General features: G+C 40.1%; 3 protein-coding genes across 3 annotated transcripts; all 3 read left to right on the top strand.

Annotated features, from left to right (window-relative positions):
- The first annotated feature begins 3,108 nt into the window (after positions 1-3,108).
- On the top strand, positions 3,109-5,830 carry LOC137132826 (olfactory receptor 6N1-like). The gene is made up of 4 exons (XM_067515829.1): positions 3,109-4,022; positions 4,805-4,911; positions 5,374-5,442; positions 5,535-5,830. Exons 1-4 carry the CDS (start codon positions 3,109-3,111, stop codon positions 5,828-5,830), a joined length of 1,386 nt encoding a protein of 461 aa, XP_067371930.1.
- A 1,798-nt stretch (positions 5,831-7,628) lies between these two features.
- Positions 7,629-8,576, top strand: LOC137132825 (olfactory receptor 6K3-like). Its single transcript, XM_067515828.1, has one exon. It carries the CDS (start codon positions 7,629-7,631, stop codon positions 8,574-8,576), a length of 948 nt encoding a protein of 315 aa, XP_067371929.1.
- Positions 8,577-11,654: 3,078 nt separating this feature from the next.
- LOC137132824 (olfactory receptor 6K3-like) lies at positions 11,655-12,602 on the top strand. The gene has a single exon (XM_067515826.1). The coding sequence runs from the start codon at positions 11,655-11,657 to the stop codon at positions 12,600-12,602; it is 948 nt and encodes a 315-aa protein (XP_067371927.1).
- Positions 12,603-18,596: the final 5,994 nt, after the last annotated feature.

Raw genomic sequence — 18,596 nt, 5'->3', positions numbered from 1 at the left:
TGTATGTGGAGAGCAACGTGACTTCATAGCACATCATAGGACAATCGGTGTCCTGGTCAAGAACTACATCTAACAAGAGGAAGTTCTCAAAAAAGTGAGGGACTGTACAAGAAGAGACCAGTGAGGGAGGCCACCAAAACACACAAGCCTCAATAATAATAAGAAGAAGAATACATTTTATTTATTGGGGTCTTTATCAACACTCAAGGTCACCTTACAGACACAAGATAAAATAACAAACAAATTACAGAAAGTAATATAAAATAAAGAGTTAGAAAAATTAGAATGGTTTTAATTGATTTTAGGTGGGATAGACAAGCTAGAAAAGGTGAGTTTTAAGACTGTATTTGAAAGGGGGGCACAGCGACTGAATGTGGAGTGGACAAGAGGTGGGCTGAGGATGAACATGGGGGTGTGAGGGTGTAGGTATGGGGTGCAAGGAAATGGAGGGCTTTGATTGTGAGGAGTGAAATCTTATAGATAATGAGGAGATGGCTCCTGGCCAATGAAATTTTCTAAGTATGGGGGTAACATGATCCACGAAGGGGGTTTTAGTAAGAATACGGGCAGCTGAATTCTGATCCAGTTAAATTTTTCTAAAGGGATTTTTAAACCAAACAAAGAATTACATATTACAAAATTTGAAGTAGGCAGATTGTGGTATATTACTGATACGGGCAAAGAATGAGAGGGATGACACCCAAGTATGGATAGTATGGATTTTGTTCCTACAAGAAGAAATTTAGTTTATTGCAATTTAGTTTAAGAAAATTGTGTAAAAACTCATTTTAAATTTCCAACAAGCAGTCAGAAGAAAGTAGAGGGGAAGCAGAGTGGTGAGTTTTGTCTACAGGTAGATACATGTGTAATCTGCATATCAGTGAAATTGGATGTAATGTTTTCTAAATATTCAACCAAGGGGCAGTAGGTATATGACGAAGACGAGGGGACCAAGGACTAAGCCCTGTGGGACACCAGTATTGACGGGCTTGTTGAGATGTGTAGTTCTGTAATTGAACAAACTGAGAGCGACCAGAGATGTATGAAGTGAACCAGGTGTGCACAGTGTCTGTGATGCCAATAGAAGGTAAATGGTTGAGGAGGATATGGTTTAAAATTTGGGTCAAATTGTGATGTGAGGTTGAGGAAGGATGAGAATAGTGAGCAGTCTGGAGTCTGTAGCTAACAGGAGATCGTATGTGATTTTTACCAGGGCTGTCTCTGTGTTTAAGCCGATTGGAATTGTTCATACAGATTGAAAGATGTTTGTGGACCTGAGCAGCAACTATTTTTTCCAGAATTTTTGAGAGCGATGGTAAATTTCTAATTGGCCTGAAGTTGTTAAAATTTGAGAAGGGAAATAATAATTCCAGTTTTCAAGAAGGATAAGACAATACGTGAAGTAAGGGAGATGTGTATAATGTTGGTGATAAAAGCTTCAACCAGGGAGAATGTAGCGTTGAGAATGCTGTTAACTCTTTCCTCAGAGTTAATAAGGGATGAATAATAGATAGATTTAGCAAATGATATGGCTTTTGAAATTATAGGTGTGCGAGAAATATGTCCTTGTAATTAGTGACACCAGTTTTTTTGTACATACGTTGCAGGCGGCGGACTTTGGTTTTGACCTGATGAACGGCAGGGGTGTACCATGAAGCAAAGGGGTAGAAAGAAACAGTCCGGGTTTTCAAGGGTGCAAGCGAGTCCAGCAAATTACGAAATCCATTATTGTAGTAAAAAACATGTCATCTATTGAGGAGATGTTGAGGTTGTTAATTCAATCAGTGAGAGCAGATAAGTCAGTGTTTTTAATGTTCCCGAATGATATTTGACGGGAGAGTCTGGTTTTGGATAGAGGTATTTTGATTTGTGATCAGTGATAGGAGGGTCAGAAGCAGTCCAATTCGTAGGGGTGAGGCCAGTACAGAAGACAAGATCCAGGATTTGACGTTTAGTGCGACATTATGGATATGTACGTTGAATTCTCCCATTAATATATTATTAGGGTACAGAGGGCATCGATTAGCAAGAAAGGTATAAAATTAATCCAGAAAATTCTGGTTTGGTTTGGGGGGACGGTAGATTGTGGCTAGAATGATTGGAACACGGTCTGCAATTCATACTGTCAATAGCAAAATTTCTATCTAGAGCCTCTGTGGATGTACTAATGAGGGAAGATGAGGGATGCCGAGGTGAGGCCAGAATGTCGGTGAAGAGGTTGCATGTAACCGTAGATGTTCAGCTGCCAAGTACTGGAGCAATGATGTTGTGTGATAAGGCAGTGACAGGAAAGTAATCCACAGTATTGGTGCACGTATGAGCCAGTTTTCCATCCACGTTGTTGTTGTAGGTGCAGATGCCGAATGAAAATTTACCAGTTGTGGGTGCAGCAGCCCAGCGCAGGCAGGTAAACACAAATATATGTCTTCGATGAAGATCAAATCACATTTCATGACCAATTTATGCAAACAGCCATTACTTTCTCTCATGACTGTTTGCTTTCAGGTAGTAAAACATTAGAAATGTTTAAATGTTGAAGGTGGTTTGTTGAAAATAAAGTGTAACTGAGTAGTGAGATTGGGGTTAGACATGTAGTATTTCCGTCCCTTGTAGACCTGGCTGAGCATGTGACTGCTCTTAGTGAAAGACCAAAAGACTTAAAGCTGAGCAGCTGCCTCACTTTGGATTAGATCAGGGGAACATGCTGCACATTTCTCATTTTGTGTGATCTGCCTTTTTCAGTTGTTGAGACCCTTTAACAGAACATCATACATTGTGTGTGTTTGTGTGGTTGATGTCATTCTTCAAAGCTGTCGGAACACGTGTGTAAGTGCTATTTACTTTAAACTTGGTGATGAGCTTTAAAAAGAGGCTGGCTGTTAAATTGCTTATGTTAGCATTCATAACTGCTATACTGATACATTAAATACACCAATACACACTGAACAATTTTCATGACAAATGTTTGTGTGTTCACACCAGGTATGTTGTGTTTTTTCACTGAATTGTATGTGAATGTTGCATTTATTCACACTCACATTGTTTTTATTATCTCAATTTTTCTTCTCTCCTGTCACTCTGAATTCTCTTGTTCAGTTCTCTGCAGACATGGACAACAAGAGTGTGACTCCCTCCTACTTTGAGTTCACCTTATTCTCAGACTATGGTTCCCTCAGATCACTTTTCTTCAGTCTGTGTCTGCTGATCTACATGACTATAATCTCTGCTAATGTTGTCATTATTCTGACAGTCTGTCTGGACAAGTCTCTGCATCAGCCCATGTATATTTTCATCTGCTGTCTGTGTTTAAACTCTCTGTACGGCTCAGCCGGCTTCTTCCCCAGGTTCCTGATGGACATACTGTCTGACACTCACTTTATCTCACGTACATTCTGCTTCACTCAGGTTTACGTTATTCACACTTACAAAGCTCATGAGTTGAATATTCTCACTGTCATGGCCTATGACAGGTTTGTTGCTATTTGTCAGCCTTTACACTATCACAGTAAAATGACGTTTAGGAAGGTTTCATTTCTTTTGATTTTTACTGTGCTGCATCCTGTCTGTATGTTAGTCCAGTTTTTCTATCAGTCCAGTCATTTGCCTTTGTGTGGAAATAAACTGCACAGGATTTTTTGCACCAGTTGGTCTATAATTCAACTCTCCTGTGTGGAGATAATGCTCAGTGTGACAGGTCAGGTTCTTGCTGTGGCATCGATCTTTATCCCCCTGTTCTTTGTCCTGTACACATACCTTCGCATTCTGATTGTTTGTAGGAAAAGTTTGTCTGAGTTCAGAGGAAAGGCCTTACAGACCTGCCTGCCCCACATGGTAACTTTTGTCAACTTTTGCATCTCAGTATTTTGTGAGATTTCACTGAGTCTTTATAAGGTGGATGAAGTAAACACAATTGTCATTGTTGTTTTGTCTCTGGAGTTTCTGATCATCCCTCCCATCAGTAACCCTCTAGCTTACGGCCTCAATCTACCTCAGATCAGAGGAGCGATTTCTGGGTTTTTAAGGTTCATCCTAAATTATTCAAAGACTCAAAAAACATAAAGAAAAGCTATTGAGGCCTTTTTTTAATTACATTATGCTTTGATGTTTAGATATTTTTATTGTATTTTGTTTGTTTATATTTGATTCAAATTAATTTAATTTCATGAGAAGAATATAAATGCAGGTTAATATTCTCTCTTCAAAACGTACGTTCTTTATAATAATATTCCTGTTTCATTTGTTTTACTGCATAAGAAGTACTAAGTATTACTAATAATAGTTGCTTTTGCTTCTGCTGTTGCAATAAATGATAACGTGCAACCCAGCTTAAAATTTCACTGCTCCTTTTTAATGTCTCACTGCATAAAACACTTCTAAAAGTACTGATTCAACTTGTCAACATGTGTTAAAATGTAGTAAGTAGAAGTAAAACTTTACCAGAAAAATGAATACAGTTCAACTATAACAAAGTTTTTGTATGTCATTACCCCACCTCAGGAATTTGATTTTTTCATACAATACATAAAGTTTGTGGGTGAATATATTTAAAAAAAAACTATGCTGAATTAATTCCTTTAAAGATATGCAGGTTAACCCATCAGGAGTTGACAATTATTATTGGTGCACTCTGATTAAGGAACATGTTTTTGTGTTTTTTTTACTGGTGCATCTTACAATGTTTTTTATGTTTTAAAGTGCGAGACCTTGCATAACTCACAGGGGATTGGTTTAATTCATTGTTGTGATTGCAACATCGCAAACTCATGGAGGGACTGACTGTGTTTGTGTCTGTGTCCTGTAATAGTCTGACATCTCCAGGGTGCTCTCACCTAGTGGCAGCTGGGACGGACTCCAGCCTCTCCATGGTAAAGCTGGAGCACAGAAAGTCTGAAGGGACCAATTTTAGGACTGGTGATCAACAACACTCTATTCCAGCCCTATGTGTTTACCAAGTTTTACTACTTAACATTAGTCAGCTTATATATTACCAGTATTTCATCAATAGTTTGTGATTTATATTTACATTTAGTCAACTGGTAGAAGGAAAAGTGAATTATAAAATGAAAAAATAAGTTTATGTTCACCTATCAGAAACATTAAGACCAGCTAATTTTATATTTAAAATGTGTTTTTTATAAAGAATCTCATAAACTAACAAGTGAATGACATGAAATGTTTCGAGAGGCTTGTCGTGAGGCACATCAATACTCCACTACAAGCTTCACTGCACCCCCTGCAGTTTGTGTATAGTCCCAACTGCTTAACAGAGGATGCCATCACCACCACCCTCTATCTGACAATCATACATCTGAATAATAGCGACATATGCTGTATGCTGTTCATAAACTTTAATTTAACACAATTATTCAACAGCAACGGTTGAGACAGAGAAGGAGGAAGTTGGGTTTGGACTCTTTCCTGGAATTCCTGGAGTTGCCCATTGTGAGAGTCGGGTGTGGGGATACTCACAAGTCCCTGGCTGAGTGCTGCTGTGTTGGAGTTTTCATAGAGGGTCACCTCTATATGTCTATAAGTTCCTGAGGGGAAGGCCCTAGCTGTTGTTTGCGCTCATGCACCAAGCAGCATTTCAGAGTATCCAGCCTTCCTGGAGAGTTTGGGTGAGGTCATTGAGAGGGTACTGCCTGGGGACACCATATTTCTGCTGGGGGACTTCAATGCCCACATGGGCAATGATGGAGAAACCCGAAGAGGAGTGATTGGAAGGAACTGCCTGTCTACTCTGAACCCGAATGGTGCTTTGTCATTGGGCTTCTGTGATAGTCATGGCTTGGCCTTAACGAATACCATGTTTGAGAATAGGTTGTTCTGAAGTCTACCCGGTACCAGAACTCCTTAGGGCTCAGGTCAATGATTGACTTTGTGGTTGTATCATCAGATTTGAAGAAAGCAGCAGAGCTGTCAACTGATCAATGCCTGGTGGTGAGGTAATTAGTTGACAGCTTCAGTGTCGTATGGAGGACGGGTACAGTGCCTGTGGAGTGCCAAACTAGGATTGTGGTCCCCATTTTTAAAGAGGGGGACCATAGAGTGTGTGCCAATTATTGGGGTATCACCCTATTCAGCCTTGTGGGAAAAGCTTACACTAGGTTCAGGAGGAACAATGGGGATTGTTACAAGCCACAGGGTCCTTGCACAACTGCAGTGTGAGTTGCATTTGTATTCTTGGTAATAAGTCAAACACGTTCCTAGTTGGTGTTGGCCTCCATCCGGGTTGACCCTAGTCACCAATCCTGTTTGTGGTTTTCATGGACAGGATTTCTAGGAACATGAACCATGGCCTCCGAGTCTGAGGCTCTCCTGAAAAATAGTGGATTGCCCCCTTCGGGTTGGGAATGGGTCACTAGCCTCAAGGTAGGAATTTAAGTATCTTGGGGTCTTGTTCACAAGTGAGGGTAAAATGGATGGTGAGATTGACAGACGGATTGGTGCAACATCAGCAGTGAGTTAAGGAGAGAGCTAAGCTGCAACCAAAAGAATAACATCCCAAGTACAATCACCCGAAATGGGTTTCCTGTGAAGGGTGGCAGTATAAACAGTTGGTCTTCATTGTGTCTACTTCTTTGACCTTAGCCTGGTGTGTCACAGTCCTTAAGCAGACATCACAAAAGCTGGAAAGAATGGGACTTACACTAATTTCCCTTCATAATGCCTCAACCTAACATAACTGATCATTAATAGAGGAAGATAAGGGTTTTTGTGTACTTTCAAAACATTCTTTGTTTCAACAAATAATAATCTTACTGTATTTCCACAGTTTTAAATGTAATTTGACTTCACCCGCTCTAGTTCCAGGAGTTCATTTAACTATGGCTGCTGGACTAACTATGCTGCACCCCTACTATATGTCAACCAACACCAGCTACTAAACTAGATGGGTTTGTTTTCCCTTGGGAAGCTGTGCTTCTAATCCGTTGTCTCTTTCTTCATAACCCAAAAAAAATACCTTTAGTAATTATGTCCACAGTATTTGCTTTCTTTCTTGCTATTCTTAGCTAAGGATAATCCTGGCCTTACTTCGTGTTTGTACCTACATGATGTTCTTATCACCTCTAGGACAGACCTGTAAATAAACTTTTACATCACCTGAATTTTCTGTGCCAAGTCTCACATTTGATTTCAAAGACTTTAAAATTGGACACTGGGCCTGTTTGTACACGTGACTGTTGGGTGTAAAAATTGAACAGCTGCCTCAATTTGGATTCAATTGGAGAAGGGCGGGTGATGGCAGGTCTCTAAGCTCTTACTAAGCATGAATTGACATAGAGGCTTTACTCGATTGTGTTTGGTGGATGTATATAATTATTCAGAGCTGTCGAACACCAAACAACTGCTGGCCATTTGAAGTGACTGATTTCCTGTTAATTTAGTGGTTTTACCAATTTGTTGGTTGTGGAAAAAGGAGGGTAGGATGTTTATTATGTGACCATAGCTGCCTTATGTTCTGTAGTAGGTTTTACTGAAATACTACAATTCTTCAGAAATCAGAGACTGACAGAAATCATAGATCTTGATAAACTGTTACTTGTATTTACAATTTTAAATCAGAACAATTTTAGTCAACTCCTAATCCTCTGTCTCTGTCTTTTATCAGTGTTTTTTATGCAGACATGAAACGCAGCTACAATCTCACTCCTTCTTATTTCATTTTCACCTTATTCTCAGACTATGGTTCCCTCAGATCACTTTTCTTCAGTCTGTGTCTGCTGATCTACATGACTATAATCTCTGCTAATGTTGTCATTATTCTGACAGTCTGCCTGGACAAGTCTCTGCATCAGCCCATGTATATTTTCATCTGCTGTCTGTGTTTAAACTCTCTGTACGGCTCAGCCGGCTTCTTCCCCAGGTTCCTGATGGACATACTGTCTGACACTCACTTCATCTCACGTCCACTCTGCTTCACTCAGATGTGTGTTACTTATACTTACAAAGGAAATGAGTTGAATATTCTCACTGTCATGGCCTATGACAGGTTTGTTGCTATTTGTCAGCCTTTATACTATCACAGTAAAATGACGTTCAGGAAGGTTTTATCTCTTTTAATTTTTGCTATTTTGTACCCTGTTTGTATAATGGCCAATTTCTTGTATCTGGCCAGCACTTTGCCTTTGTGTGGAAATGAACTCCACAGGCTGTTTTGCACCAACTGGTCTGTAATTCAGCTTTCCTGTCTGGACACAACTGTGATTGGCAAAACAGGTCAGTTTCTTGCAGTAACATCGATCTTTATCCCCCTGTTCTTTGTCCTGTACACCTACCTGCGTATTCTGCTTGTTTGCAGGAAAAGTTCGTCTGAATTCAGAGGAAAGGCCTTACAAACCTGCCTGCCCCACATAGTGACTTTTGACAACTTTTGCTTCTCAATATTCTGTGAGGCTTCCCTGAGTCTTTATAAGGTGGATGAATTAAATACACTTGTCATTGTTGTATTATCTCTGGAGTTTCTGATCATTCCTCCCATTAGTAATCCTCTAGTTTATGGCCTAAAGCTGCCTCAGATAAGAGGAGTAATTTCTGTATTTCTAAGGTTACACAAAGTAGGTCATCCTGCGTGATTTAAAGACCCATAAATATTTGATCATGCAGTAAGTTGTTTAAACTTATTTATTTATATATATTTAAAATGAACCAGAAGGCACAGGATGAAAATCAGCCTCTTTACACCACATGTATTTGTAAGTGTTGTATATGTATGGTCGACCTTCAGAATAACCTGAATCTTATGTGAAATTAGAACATTCTGCTGCATTAAAACCCTTTTTCTTTCATCATTTACCGACATGTTTCTGTACTTCTGTGGTTGTATTAAAGTATCATTTCCAACCAAGTTCAAAGTCCATTTTTTTAATGCATATGTCATCTGCTGTATGTAATGAAATTTGTGTTTTTTGGGGCATTTGTGCTTTTATCATAGAAAATGTTAAGAGTTTTTCAGAAATCAGAAAGAGATGGGGTATGACATGCAGTAACATGTATGGGATCATTCATTTTTCAAACTAAAACCAAATTTAGACAACTAAGTTTATCAGTATTTGTTACAAAAACCCAAATTAAATAACAAACTACAACTTTGTGCTCAAATGAAAAATTTAAAATATCGCTGTCATAGGCCCCTTTCAGACATGCACTGGAATTCAGACACTTTCCAGATTTATCTGTGAACAGAAACGCCCAAGCCTGTTGGCCCTGACATTATTCAGATTTTATCCAACCAGCTCCCTAGTGCAAAGTCCAGATTCCAGATCTCCAACCGAGCTCATTTGTGAATAGAGGAGGTAATGCTCTGGAGAATTCACCATGAGAGAGTGGGTGTGTGGATGGCGGCCATTTCCTGGAAAGCGGCCAAATACAAAAGCTGGAAGGTGAAGAACTCCTTCATTCATCCGTACACAACAACGTCGAACTGGAGGGACAATGAAATTCATGAACTTCTGTTGGTAAGGGCAGACATGGAAATCGTCAAACAAATACAAGGAACAGCACGAGATTCTGTGGTATACGACCAGATTACAAAGCAGAACAGTGTCACTTCCCTAGCTTTGTTTGTGCGTCCTGTCTTGCCTCCACCTCCAAGTGCCCAAGCACCACCCCTTGCACAATGACATGATGTATTTCTTCACAAGTGAAAACACATCACACGTACTATGTCCTGATGTTGGCTACATGTCTGAAAGTGAAACTCCAGACAATGTCAGGACCTGCTACCTTCTGACATTCTCCAGATTCTCATGTCTGAAACAGGCTACAGACAGCTATGAGAGGCTCCAGACCAAACATTTATTATCCCTATTTATGAGCCTTCCCACTATCATAAAAAAATTACATTTGAGACAATGATACATCTTGATTTTTTTATCTGTGCTGTACCCTGATTGTTATAACCTACATTTGTGTCTGGGGAGGAGTTGTGTCTTTGGATGAACATACAGTGTTCTGGCCCCATGAAAACGTTTAACTATGGCCACTGGATTCTGTAACTTCACATTCCTTATTATGAAGCTTACGATTACCAAGAGTGGGTTTCTCAGTTGGTGTGTTGCTGAGTGGGGAAAACCATTTTAAAATATAAAGTAGTTGGTGGTGAACCATGGCCTCTTGTTCAGAATTAGGTCTTCTATGAATTGTCCTCCTTACTACAGGTTGGTCCCCACAGTCTACTGAGGCCTGACCACATGGGTTTGTTTACCCTTGTGAAGCTGAGCTTCTAATCCAGTGTCTCTCACTGCATGACCTGCAAAAACCTTAAAGTTAATTACAAATGCGATTATCACTAAACAAGTGGAGGAAAAACTAAACATAAGGCACAATAAGAAAGAGACAGAGGGAGAGAGAAGCAATCAGATAACATTTCTGCTCGGCTTAGATACCAATTTCATTTGGAATTAGCTGGACTTTTTGTAAAATGTAAAAAGCTGCAGGTCAGTCTTCTGTTTTAATCTTCCAGCCTTTGACACAGTGAACCCTCAGATCCTTTTTCTCCCACAGTCTGACTTGGGCATCTCTGGTACAGCTCTGGCCTGGCTTCAGTCTTCCGTATCTAGACAAATCTTCAAGGTATCTTGGCAGCAGCATGTTTCAAACTCTCATAGCCTCTATCAGGCTCACTTCTTAGTCCTCTTCTTTTTCCATCTCTACAACATCACTGGGTTCTATAATTCACTCACATGGCTTTTCTTATTACTGCTATCCTGACGACACACTGCTCTTCCTGTCCTTTCCACCGGATGACTCCACTGTCTCATCACACATTTTCGCCTTGTCTGACGTCTCTGGATGAGAGAGCAACATCGCCAGCTCAACCTCTCCTTGAAAGAAGTACTAGTCTTCCCAGCAAGAATAAGCACCTACAGCCTCTTTCACACATCCTCTGGAATTCTGACATTCTCCTGATTTTTTCTAGGGGGGGTGTATGTGTGAACGCAAATGTCTGCATGAGATGCTGCTAACATTATCTGGACTGTGACCCTCCTAGTACAACATCCTATTTTTGTGCATGAGCTTGTGCACGCAGCACTTCACTCTGTCCTGATATTTTGGGAGGAATAAAAGCAAGCAAATGTGCATGTTAATGATGTTTCTATCACTTGACTGGCATTTTTTATTCTTCTGTGCCACGTCTTGCATTTGACTTTAAACACTTTGGGATTCAACACTGGACCTGTTTGTACACGTGACAGTTAGCATTAGTAAAGGATAAGAATTGAACAACTACCTCAGTTAGGAATCAAGGAAGGAGGGTGTTGATGGCAGGTCTCTAAAGTCTTGTTAAGCATGAATGGACAGAGGTGCTTTGCTTGACTGTGTTTAGTTAAGGGCTGTCAAACACAAAACAAGTGCTGGCCCTTTCAAGTGGTTAGTGACTGAATTTAGTGGTTTTACTAATTTGTTGGTTGTGGAAAAAGCTGCTGCAGGATTTACTGAAATACTACAATTCCAATATAAAACCGCAGACTGAATAGATATACACTACATTAATCAGTCTTCTTACTGTTTTCTGTCTTTTTGAATTGCAAGAAAGTTGCAGCTCATGAATCATGTATGAACTGTTTTACTTGTATTTACAATTTTAAATCAGAGCAATTTTAACTCCCATTCCTCTGTCTCTGTCTTTTATCAGTGTTTTTTATGCAGACATGAAACGCAGCTACAATCTCACTCCTTCTTATTTCATTTTCACCTTATTCTCAGACTATGGTTCCCTCAGATCACTTTTCTTCAGTCTGTGTCTGCTGATCTACATGACTATAATCTCTGCTAATGTTGTCATTATTCTGACAGTCTGTCTGGACAAGTCTCTGCATCAGCCCATGTATATTTTCATCTGCTGTCTGTGTTTAAACTCTCTGTACGGCTCAGCCGGCTTCTTCCCCAGGTTCCTGATGGACATACTGTCTGACACTCACTTTATCTCACGTCCGTTCTGCTTCACTCAGATGTATGTTATTCACACTTACAAAGGAAATGAGTTGAATATTCTCACTGTCATGGCCTATGACAGGTTTGTTGCTATTTGTCAGCCTTTACACTATCACAGTAAAATGACGTTCAGGAAGGTTTTATCTCTTTTAATTTTTGCTGTTTTGTACCCTGTTTGTATAACGGCCCATTTCTTGTATCTGGCCAGCACTTTGCCTTTGTGTGGAAATGAACTCCACAGGCTGTTTTGCACCAACTGGTCTGTAATTCAGCTCTCCTGTTTGGACACAACTGTGATTGGCAAAACAGGTCAGTGTTTTGCAGTAACATCAATCTTTATCCCCCTGTTCTTTGTCCTGTACACCTACTTGCGTATTCTGCTTGTTTGCAGGAAAGGTTCGTCTGAATTCAGAGGAAAGGCCTTACAGACCTGTTTGCCCCACATAGTGACTTTTGTCAACTTTTGCATCTCAATATTCTGTGAGGCTTCCCTGAGTCTTTATAAGGTGGATGAATTAAATACACTTGTCATTGTCATTTTATCTCTGGAGTGTTTGATCATTCCTCCCATCAATAACCCTCTAGTTTATGGCCTGAAGCTGCCTCAGATCAGAGGAGCGATTTCTGGGTTTCTAAAAATACACAAAGTAGTTTTTCCTGCATGATTTAAAGAACCAACAAGCACAAGAAGATAGTAAAGTTTTGTTGTTATGATTTTCTCAAATATTCTTGATGACAGATAGACATGGACAGTAAGGTAGTGGGGGAGCGCAACAATGTAGTAGGTAGTAGTACAAAGTTGAGTGTGTAGGTACATGGTTTCTTACTGTATTCTGTGGAAATATTTTCAGAAAAGTTTTCTGTGGAAATACTTTGTTATCAGCTCAATTGTTGAATTTGGAATTCAATAAATGTTCAGTGTCATAGAATGATTTCTGGAGTGGATAATTTTTGGACACAAGTAAGCCTGCCTCTAAACCAAGTTACTTTCCCACATATATTGACCTTTGTTAAAGGAAATGGAAAAATTATTATATTCTTGTTGTATGAACAATGATTGAAACATTGCATCCATTAACATGACCTGATGTAGCTTGAACAGAAATAAACCAACTGAAAATCACACTTGAAATGCAAAGCTCAGTCAAGTAAATATTAAAGCCTGCAATGGAAAGCAGAAGGCAAGCTTTCATATACAAAGCAACTGCAGAAGGCCCAGAAAGCGTTGACCACATTCGGTGGAAGTTGCAAATGGAGAAACAGAAAAATTTTAACCATGCGAGTGCACAAATGTAAAAGCATATCAATAATGCTTTAACTGTAGAAAAACCACATGAGTGGGTGGAAATAAAAAAACAGGGTGGACAGCATGGTAAAAACTGTATAAGAAGTGAAGAGAATTGGCCAGTTGAGTGTTGTAGAAAACTGTGTAGAAAATAGGGAGTTAGAGTTGAGAGTTTTTCTTATTAGTTTTCTGTTTTGTTCAAGACTGAGAATTAGAGAACAACTTGTTTGAAGCCTGTACTAATGACTGCTACTGCTGAGACTTTTTGATTGTTGAAATTTTTCAATGAAGCCTTGAAAGACTCCAGTGCCTTGGACGTCTCAGGTAAGCATCTCTGAAAACTTACAAACTCAAATAAAAGAAGAGGTAAAAATTATAAACCCCCAAAACAAGGGGCAAGAAGGGTAAGAATGCCGAGAACCCCAGACTCAATACGTGTTTCCTCTCTATATCCACTGGTTGGTAGACAACAAAACAGAATTTTAGAATTATTTTAAAATTCAGTAAATCCAGATGAAATAGCACTTAAATGCACGCTTGCCTGAGTGATACTAACCAGAGGTGAAATTGTAGAGTGAATTTTTGCTGTGCTGTACTCTAAGTTTAGCTAGGGGAGGCAGTGGCTGAGTTGGTAAAGTGGTCACCTACTGACCTTAGGGTCGCTCTTCCTGACCACATGTGAAAGTGTCGCTGGGTAAGACACTGAACCCCCAACAGCCCATCCCCATCCCCAGCCATGTAGTGTCAGTCCCAAAGCCTGGTAGAAATTGGGGAGGGTTTTGTCAGGAAGAGCATCAGGCATAACAACTGTGCCAAGCTTAACTGTACCAGCTGTGATTAGGGTGACAGGACTTTGGCATCTATATTTTTCTTCTTGTTTGCAGTAGAAACATATCTGAATTCAGAGGAAAGGCGTTACAAACCTGCCTGGCCCACATAGTGAGATTTCACGATCACACCCTTAAATCCGATAAAAACAGTTTAATCAGCATTAATCGTGTGAGTAGAATCTGCTGTAAAGGAACAGTGAAAGACGGTGGAACAGAATGATGTCTGGAGTAAGCAAGCATGGTGGAAGGTAGGTGCTATTAAAAAGTGCTTTACCACTTCTGTAAGGCAAGTGACTACTCAATTCACAATACACAATACATACTACATAAAACAAAAACTAAAGCTGAGGAAAACCCTTGGTTGGCTCATACAGATTAGATGTAATGCCAAAGGCTTGTAAGTATACAAATAAGCAGCTTTATTTAAATTGAGATCTCAGGAATGAGGTTCTAATTCGGTTGAAGCATTATGGTGAAGCAATCAATCAAGCACTAAACATTTAAATCAACTGCTGTCAAGATCTTGACTGACAGATTCATAGAGACCCAACAAATGCCCCTTGAGTAACCACTAGGGTGACAATGTAGAGGAAACGTCTCTCTAACAGAAGAATCCTTTGGCAGAACTCATATCCGGATGAGCTGCCATCTGCCTTGACCAGTTGGGAAATAAGGAGGCCATCTTGAAGAAGTGAAGAATCAAAAGATGGCATGTTTGATCTTGGGCTTAATAAACCTAAAGGTGCTGTGCCTGGACTGAATTCTTTTAAGGTGGTGCTGTTATAATCAGCTCAGCTTTGAAATGCCCCCGAAACCTGGAGTTAGATAAGTGCTAGTGCTGGGTAGCATATAGTAAACTGGTGCTGCTAACTAAAAGACCCAAGTGGAGAGAGAAGAAATCAGATGAAGGAGTGATGTAGTGATGTGGTGGTAATGGAAATGAGCTGACTTTCATGGAAACGCAAGACTAAGTAAATAGTGGCTGAACAGGTAACTGAGATGAAAACATTACTGCACACGTTCACTACCACAGCTGATGCTATGTAACTGAGGCAGCTTCATGCTTTTGCAGACCTAAGAAGTGTCAAATGATGAGACACCAGCATCCCGGTGCCTAAGAAATAATTAGTAGTGAAGTAAACTGGGAATATACAAACCTGACATCTCAGTTCCTCAGAAAGTAGTACTAGTTATGGTAAACTAGAAATATACAAATGTAGCATCCTGGTGGCAGAAAGGGGTAGAAATAATAAGGAATAAGCAAAGCTGGCATCCCGGTGCCTGAGAGGAGTACAGGCCTTCATGGTGTTTGTATGTCCTGTGGGACAGATAGGAGACATAGGTTGTGCTGTCTGAACTTTTACATCTTTGCTGGAGATGGTCTGAAGAATAATGGCAGAACTATGGCAGAGTACCTTAGTGGTGGTTTGTCAGTTTAAAAGTTGTAGATTGATGATGAGGTCACACACAGGTGGAGGCGGTTAACCGGATGAGGCTGGTTCCTGGGACCTGAGACACTAGCTCTCATAATATGGCCTGTAATGTACTAGCATGAACGCTCATGGTCATCTTCAGGGAGTTAAAGAGAGAAAAGTGAAAATTCAGGAGGAAACTTGAGATGGTTGCTTTTATTACAGTGCTTCTGTAGCTGCCGCTGCCAAATACGGCTCTAGGCTGGTTCCCAGAGGAGGCTGAGGTTTCTAACGGGATTCCTAGAACTTTCTTTATGTTGTTACTGTTGGTTAAGGAAGAAGATTTTACAGCCTATATGATGACAATGGGGAACAAGGCTGCTGGGTAGATGGTTAGCCAGAAGAGGTGAGTTGTGAAATAGGTGAGATAGTTTTGCTGTTGGTTCGTTGGTCATGTGTCATATCAGGCTGTGTCATGGACGTTCTGAGGTTATAGGTACGAAAAACAAGAGCACTCTGACGATCAGGGCAAGAGGATATTGTGATGGAAAATCAAGTATTATTAAATCATTATTACATTTAATCCTTAGCATTTTACCTAGTTGTAATAGCAACTTGTACTCAGTGTACTTTTGAAGGATGTTTAAAAGATTGTATGTTGTTTAAACTTTGTCTGAAGTCTTTGCAGAACTGCTCCAAGGTCAGTTATTGTCTAACAGCAGACCATCCCACACTGACTCTCACCCAGAGTCAGTCCATTCTTACAGGTGCTTATCAAAGTGGTGGAAATGGAAATGGTTTCCATAAAAGGAGAAAAGGGCCGGGAGCAGTGTCCTGAGGGTGGAGAAAGTTTTGCCCAGCAACAGAAGCTTATACAACTATGTGTGAATGTATGAAGTTAAGAACTGCATAGGATGGAGACTTGAAACTCTGTTGATGTTCTTCTCTCTTGCCAGTTAATCAAACCCTAAAAGACATCCTGGATGTTGAAGCTTCTTTACTGATTAGACGTGAGGTATCTAGGAACAGATATTGTCTTTTTTTTTTTTTTGCCATGACAGATATTCATAGACGTTATATAGGAAGAAGAGTGTCTGAAGTCCCACTCAAAATCATCTGTCGTTGGTTTACCTCTTGAGTTGTGATCATTCCTCTGACCAGGTCTCTTTATTTTATGGCCTGAATCTACCTGAAAATATATGTTGTCTTAAAACCCTATTCCAACTAAGCTGCTCAAGGAAGCTTTACCCTTAATAGATACGTTCGTATTAGATATCATCAATCTATCTTTAGAAACAGGCTATGTACCACAGGCCTATAAGGTAGCTGTAATTAAACCATTACTTAAAAAACCCTGTCTTGACCCAGGTGTTTTAGCCAATTACAGACCAATATCTAATCTCCCCTTTATTTCTAAAATAATTGAAAAAGTAGTCGCAAAACAATTATGTGATCACCTTCATAGGAATAATTTGTATGAAGAGTTTCAGTCAGGATTTAGAGTTCATCATAGTACAGAAACAGCACTGGTAAAAGTCACCAACGATCTTCTCATGGCCTCAGATAATGGACTCATCTCTATACTTGTTCTGTTAGATCTTAGTGCCGCATTTGATACCATTGATCATAACATTTTATTACAGAGACTGGAACATGAAATTGGAATTTCAGGAACTGCACTAGGTTGGTTTAAATCCTATCTGTCTGATAGATTTCAATTTGTTCATGTTAATGATGAATCCTCCATGCACACAAAGGTTAGCTATGGAGTTCCACAAGGCTCTGTGTTAGGACCAATACTTTTTACTTTATATATGTCTCCTTTAGGCAACATTATTAGAAAACACTCCATAAATTTCCACTGTTATGCTGATGATACCCAGCTATATTTATCTATGGAACCAGATGAAAATAATCAGTTAATAAAGCTTCAAGCATGCCTACAAGACATCAAGGCCTGGATGTCCCACAATTTTTTACTTTTAAACTCAGACAAAACTGAAGTCATAGTATTTGGGCCCAAAAATATCAGAGATATGATGTCCAACCATATTGTTACCCTAGATGGCATAAGTCTGGCCTCCAGTACTACTGCAAGGAACCTTGGAGTTATTTTTGATCAGGATCTGTCCTTTAAGTCACATATAAAACAAATCTCTAGAACAGCCTTCTTCCACCTACGGAACATTGCCAAAATTAGGAGCATACTGTCTCAAAGTGATGCCGAAAAACTGGTCCATGCATTTGTTACTTCTAGGTTGGACTACTGTAATTCCCTACTTTCAGGATGCCCCAGTAACTCCCTAAAGAGCCTGCAATTAATCCAAAATGCTGCAGCAAGAGTGCTGACTGGAACTAGCAAGAGAGATCATATTTCACCTTCACTAGCTTCTCTCCATTGGCTTCCCATTAAATTTAGAATAGAATTTAAAACCCTGCTTCTTACATATAAAGCTCTGAATGGTCAGGCTCCATCATATATAGAAGACCTCATAGCACCATATCATCCCAGTAGACCACTTCGCTCTCAGAATGCAGGCCTACTTGTGGTTCCCAGAATTTCCAAAAGTAGAATGGGAGGTAGAGCCTTTAGCTATCAAGCTCCTCTCTTGTGGAACCAGCTCCCAGTTCAGATTCGGGAAGCAGACACCCTCTCTACTTTTAAGTCTAAGCTTAAAACCTTCCTCTTTAATAAAGCATATAGTTAGTTATAGTTATGCTGCCATAGGCTTAGACTGCTGGGGGACCCACCCCCCAATGCACTGAGCTCCTTTCCTCCTCTTGACCATCTCTCCTCTCCTCTCACCCCGCAATTCTCACCACTGTATGTCATTAACTCTGTGTGCTCTCTCCCGTAGTTGTCTTTGTCTTCCTCTGTCCCCCTCTCTCTGTCCCTTTCTGCAGGTGTCCCCCGGCTTTGAAGCTGTGTGTCTTCCAGCGTGCAGCTACTGGTCCTACCAATCTGCCCGATGTTTTGTTGTTGCTTTTTGTTGCTCTGTTCTTTTCTCTCTCCCCTTTCCACTCACCCCAACCGGTCGAGGCAGATGGCCGTCCACCCTGAGCCTGGTTCTGCTGGAGGTTTCTTCCGTTAAAGGGAGTTTTTCCTCTCCACTGTTGCCTATGGCTTGCTCC

The sequence above is a fragment of the Channa argus genome, chromosome 9 (genome assembly GCF_033026475.1).
Source record: "Channa argus isolate prfri chromosome 9, Channa argus male v1.0, whole genome shotgun sequence".
In the NCBI taxonomy this organism is placed as follows: Eukaryota; Metazoa; Chordata; class Actinopteri; order Anabantiformes; family Channidae; genus Channa; species Channa argus.
The sequence above is the reverse complement of the archived record's forward strand: the minus strand, read 5'-3'. Positions and strand labels throughout refer to the sequence as shown.

What these genes read in the sequence shown, in the direction of transcription:
- LOC137132824 (XM_067515826.1), top strand. Translation starts at nt 11,655, where the DNA reads ATGAAACGCAGCTACAATCTCACTCCTTCTTATTTCATTTTCACCTTA.
- LOC137132825 (XM_067515828.1), top strand. Translation starts at nt 7,629, where the DNA reads ATGAAACGCAGCTACAATCTCACTCCTTCTTATTTCATTTTCACCTTA.
- LOC137132826 (XM_067515829.1), top strand. Translation starts at nt 3,109, where the DNA reads ATGGACAACAAGAGTGTGACTCCCTCCTACTTTGAGTTCACCTTATTC. An exon ending in GCGATTTCTGGGTTTTTAAG is followed by an intron (nt 4,023 to 4,804) that starts GTTCATCCTAAA and finishes GTCCTGTAATAG; the next exon opens with TCTGACATCTCCAGGGTGCT. An exon ending in AATTCCTGGAGTTGCCCATT is followed by an intron (nt 5,443 to 5,534) that starts GTGAGAGTCGGG and finishes TATGTCTATAAG; the next exon opens with TTCCTGAGGGGAAGGCCCTA.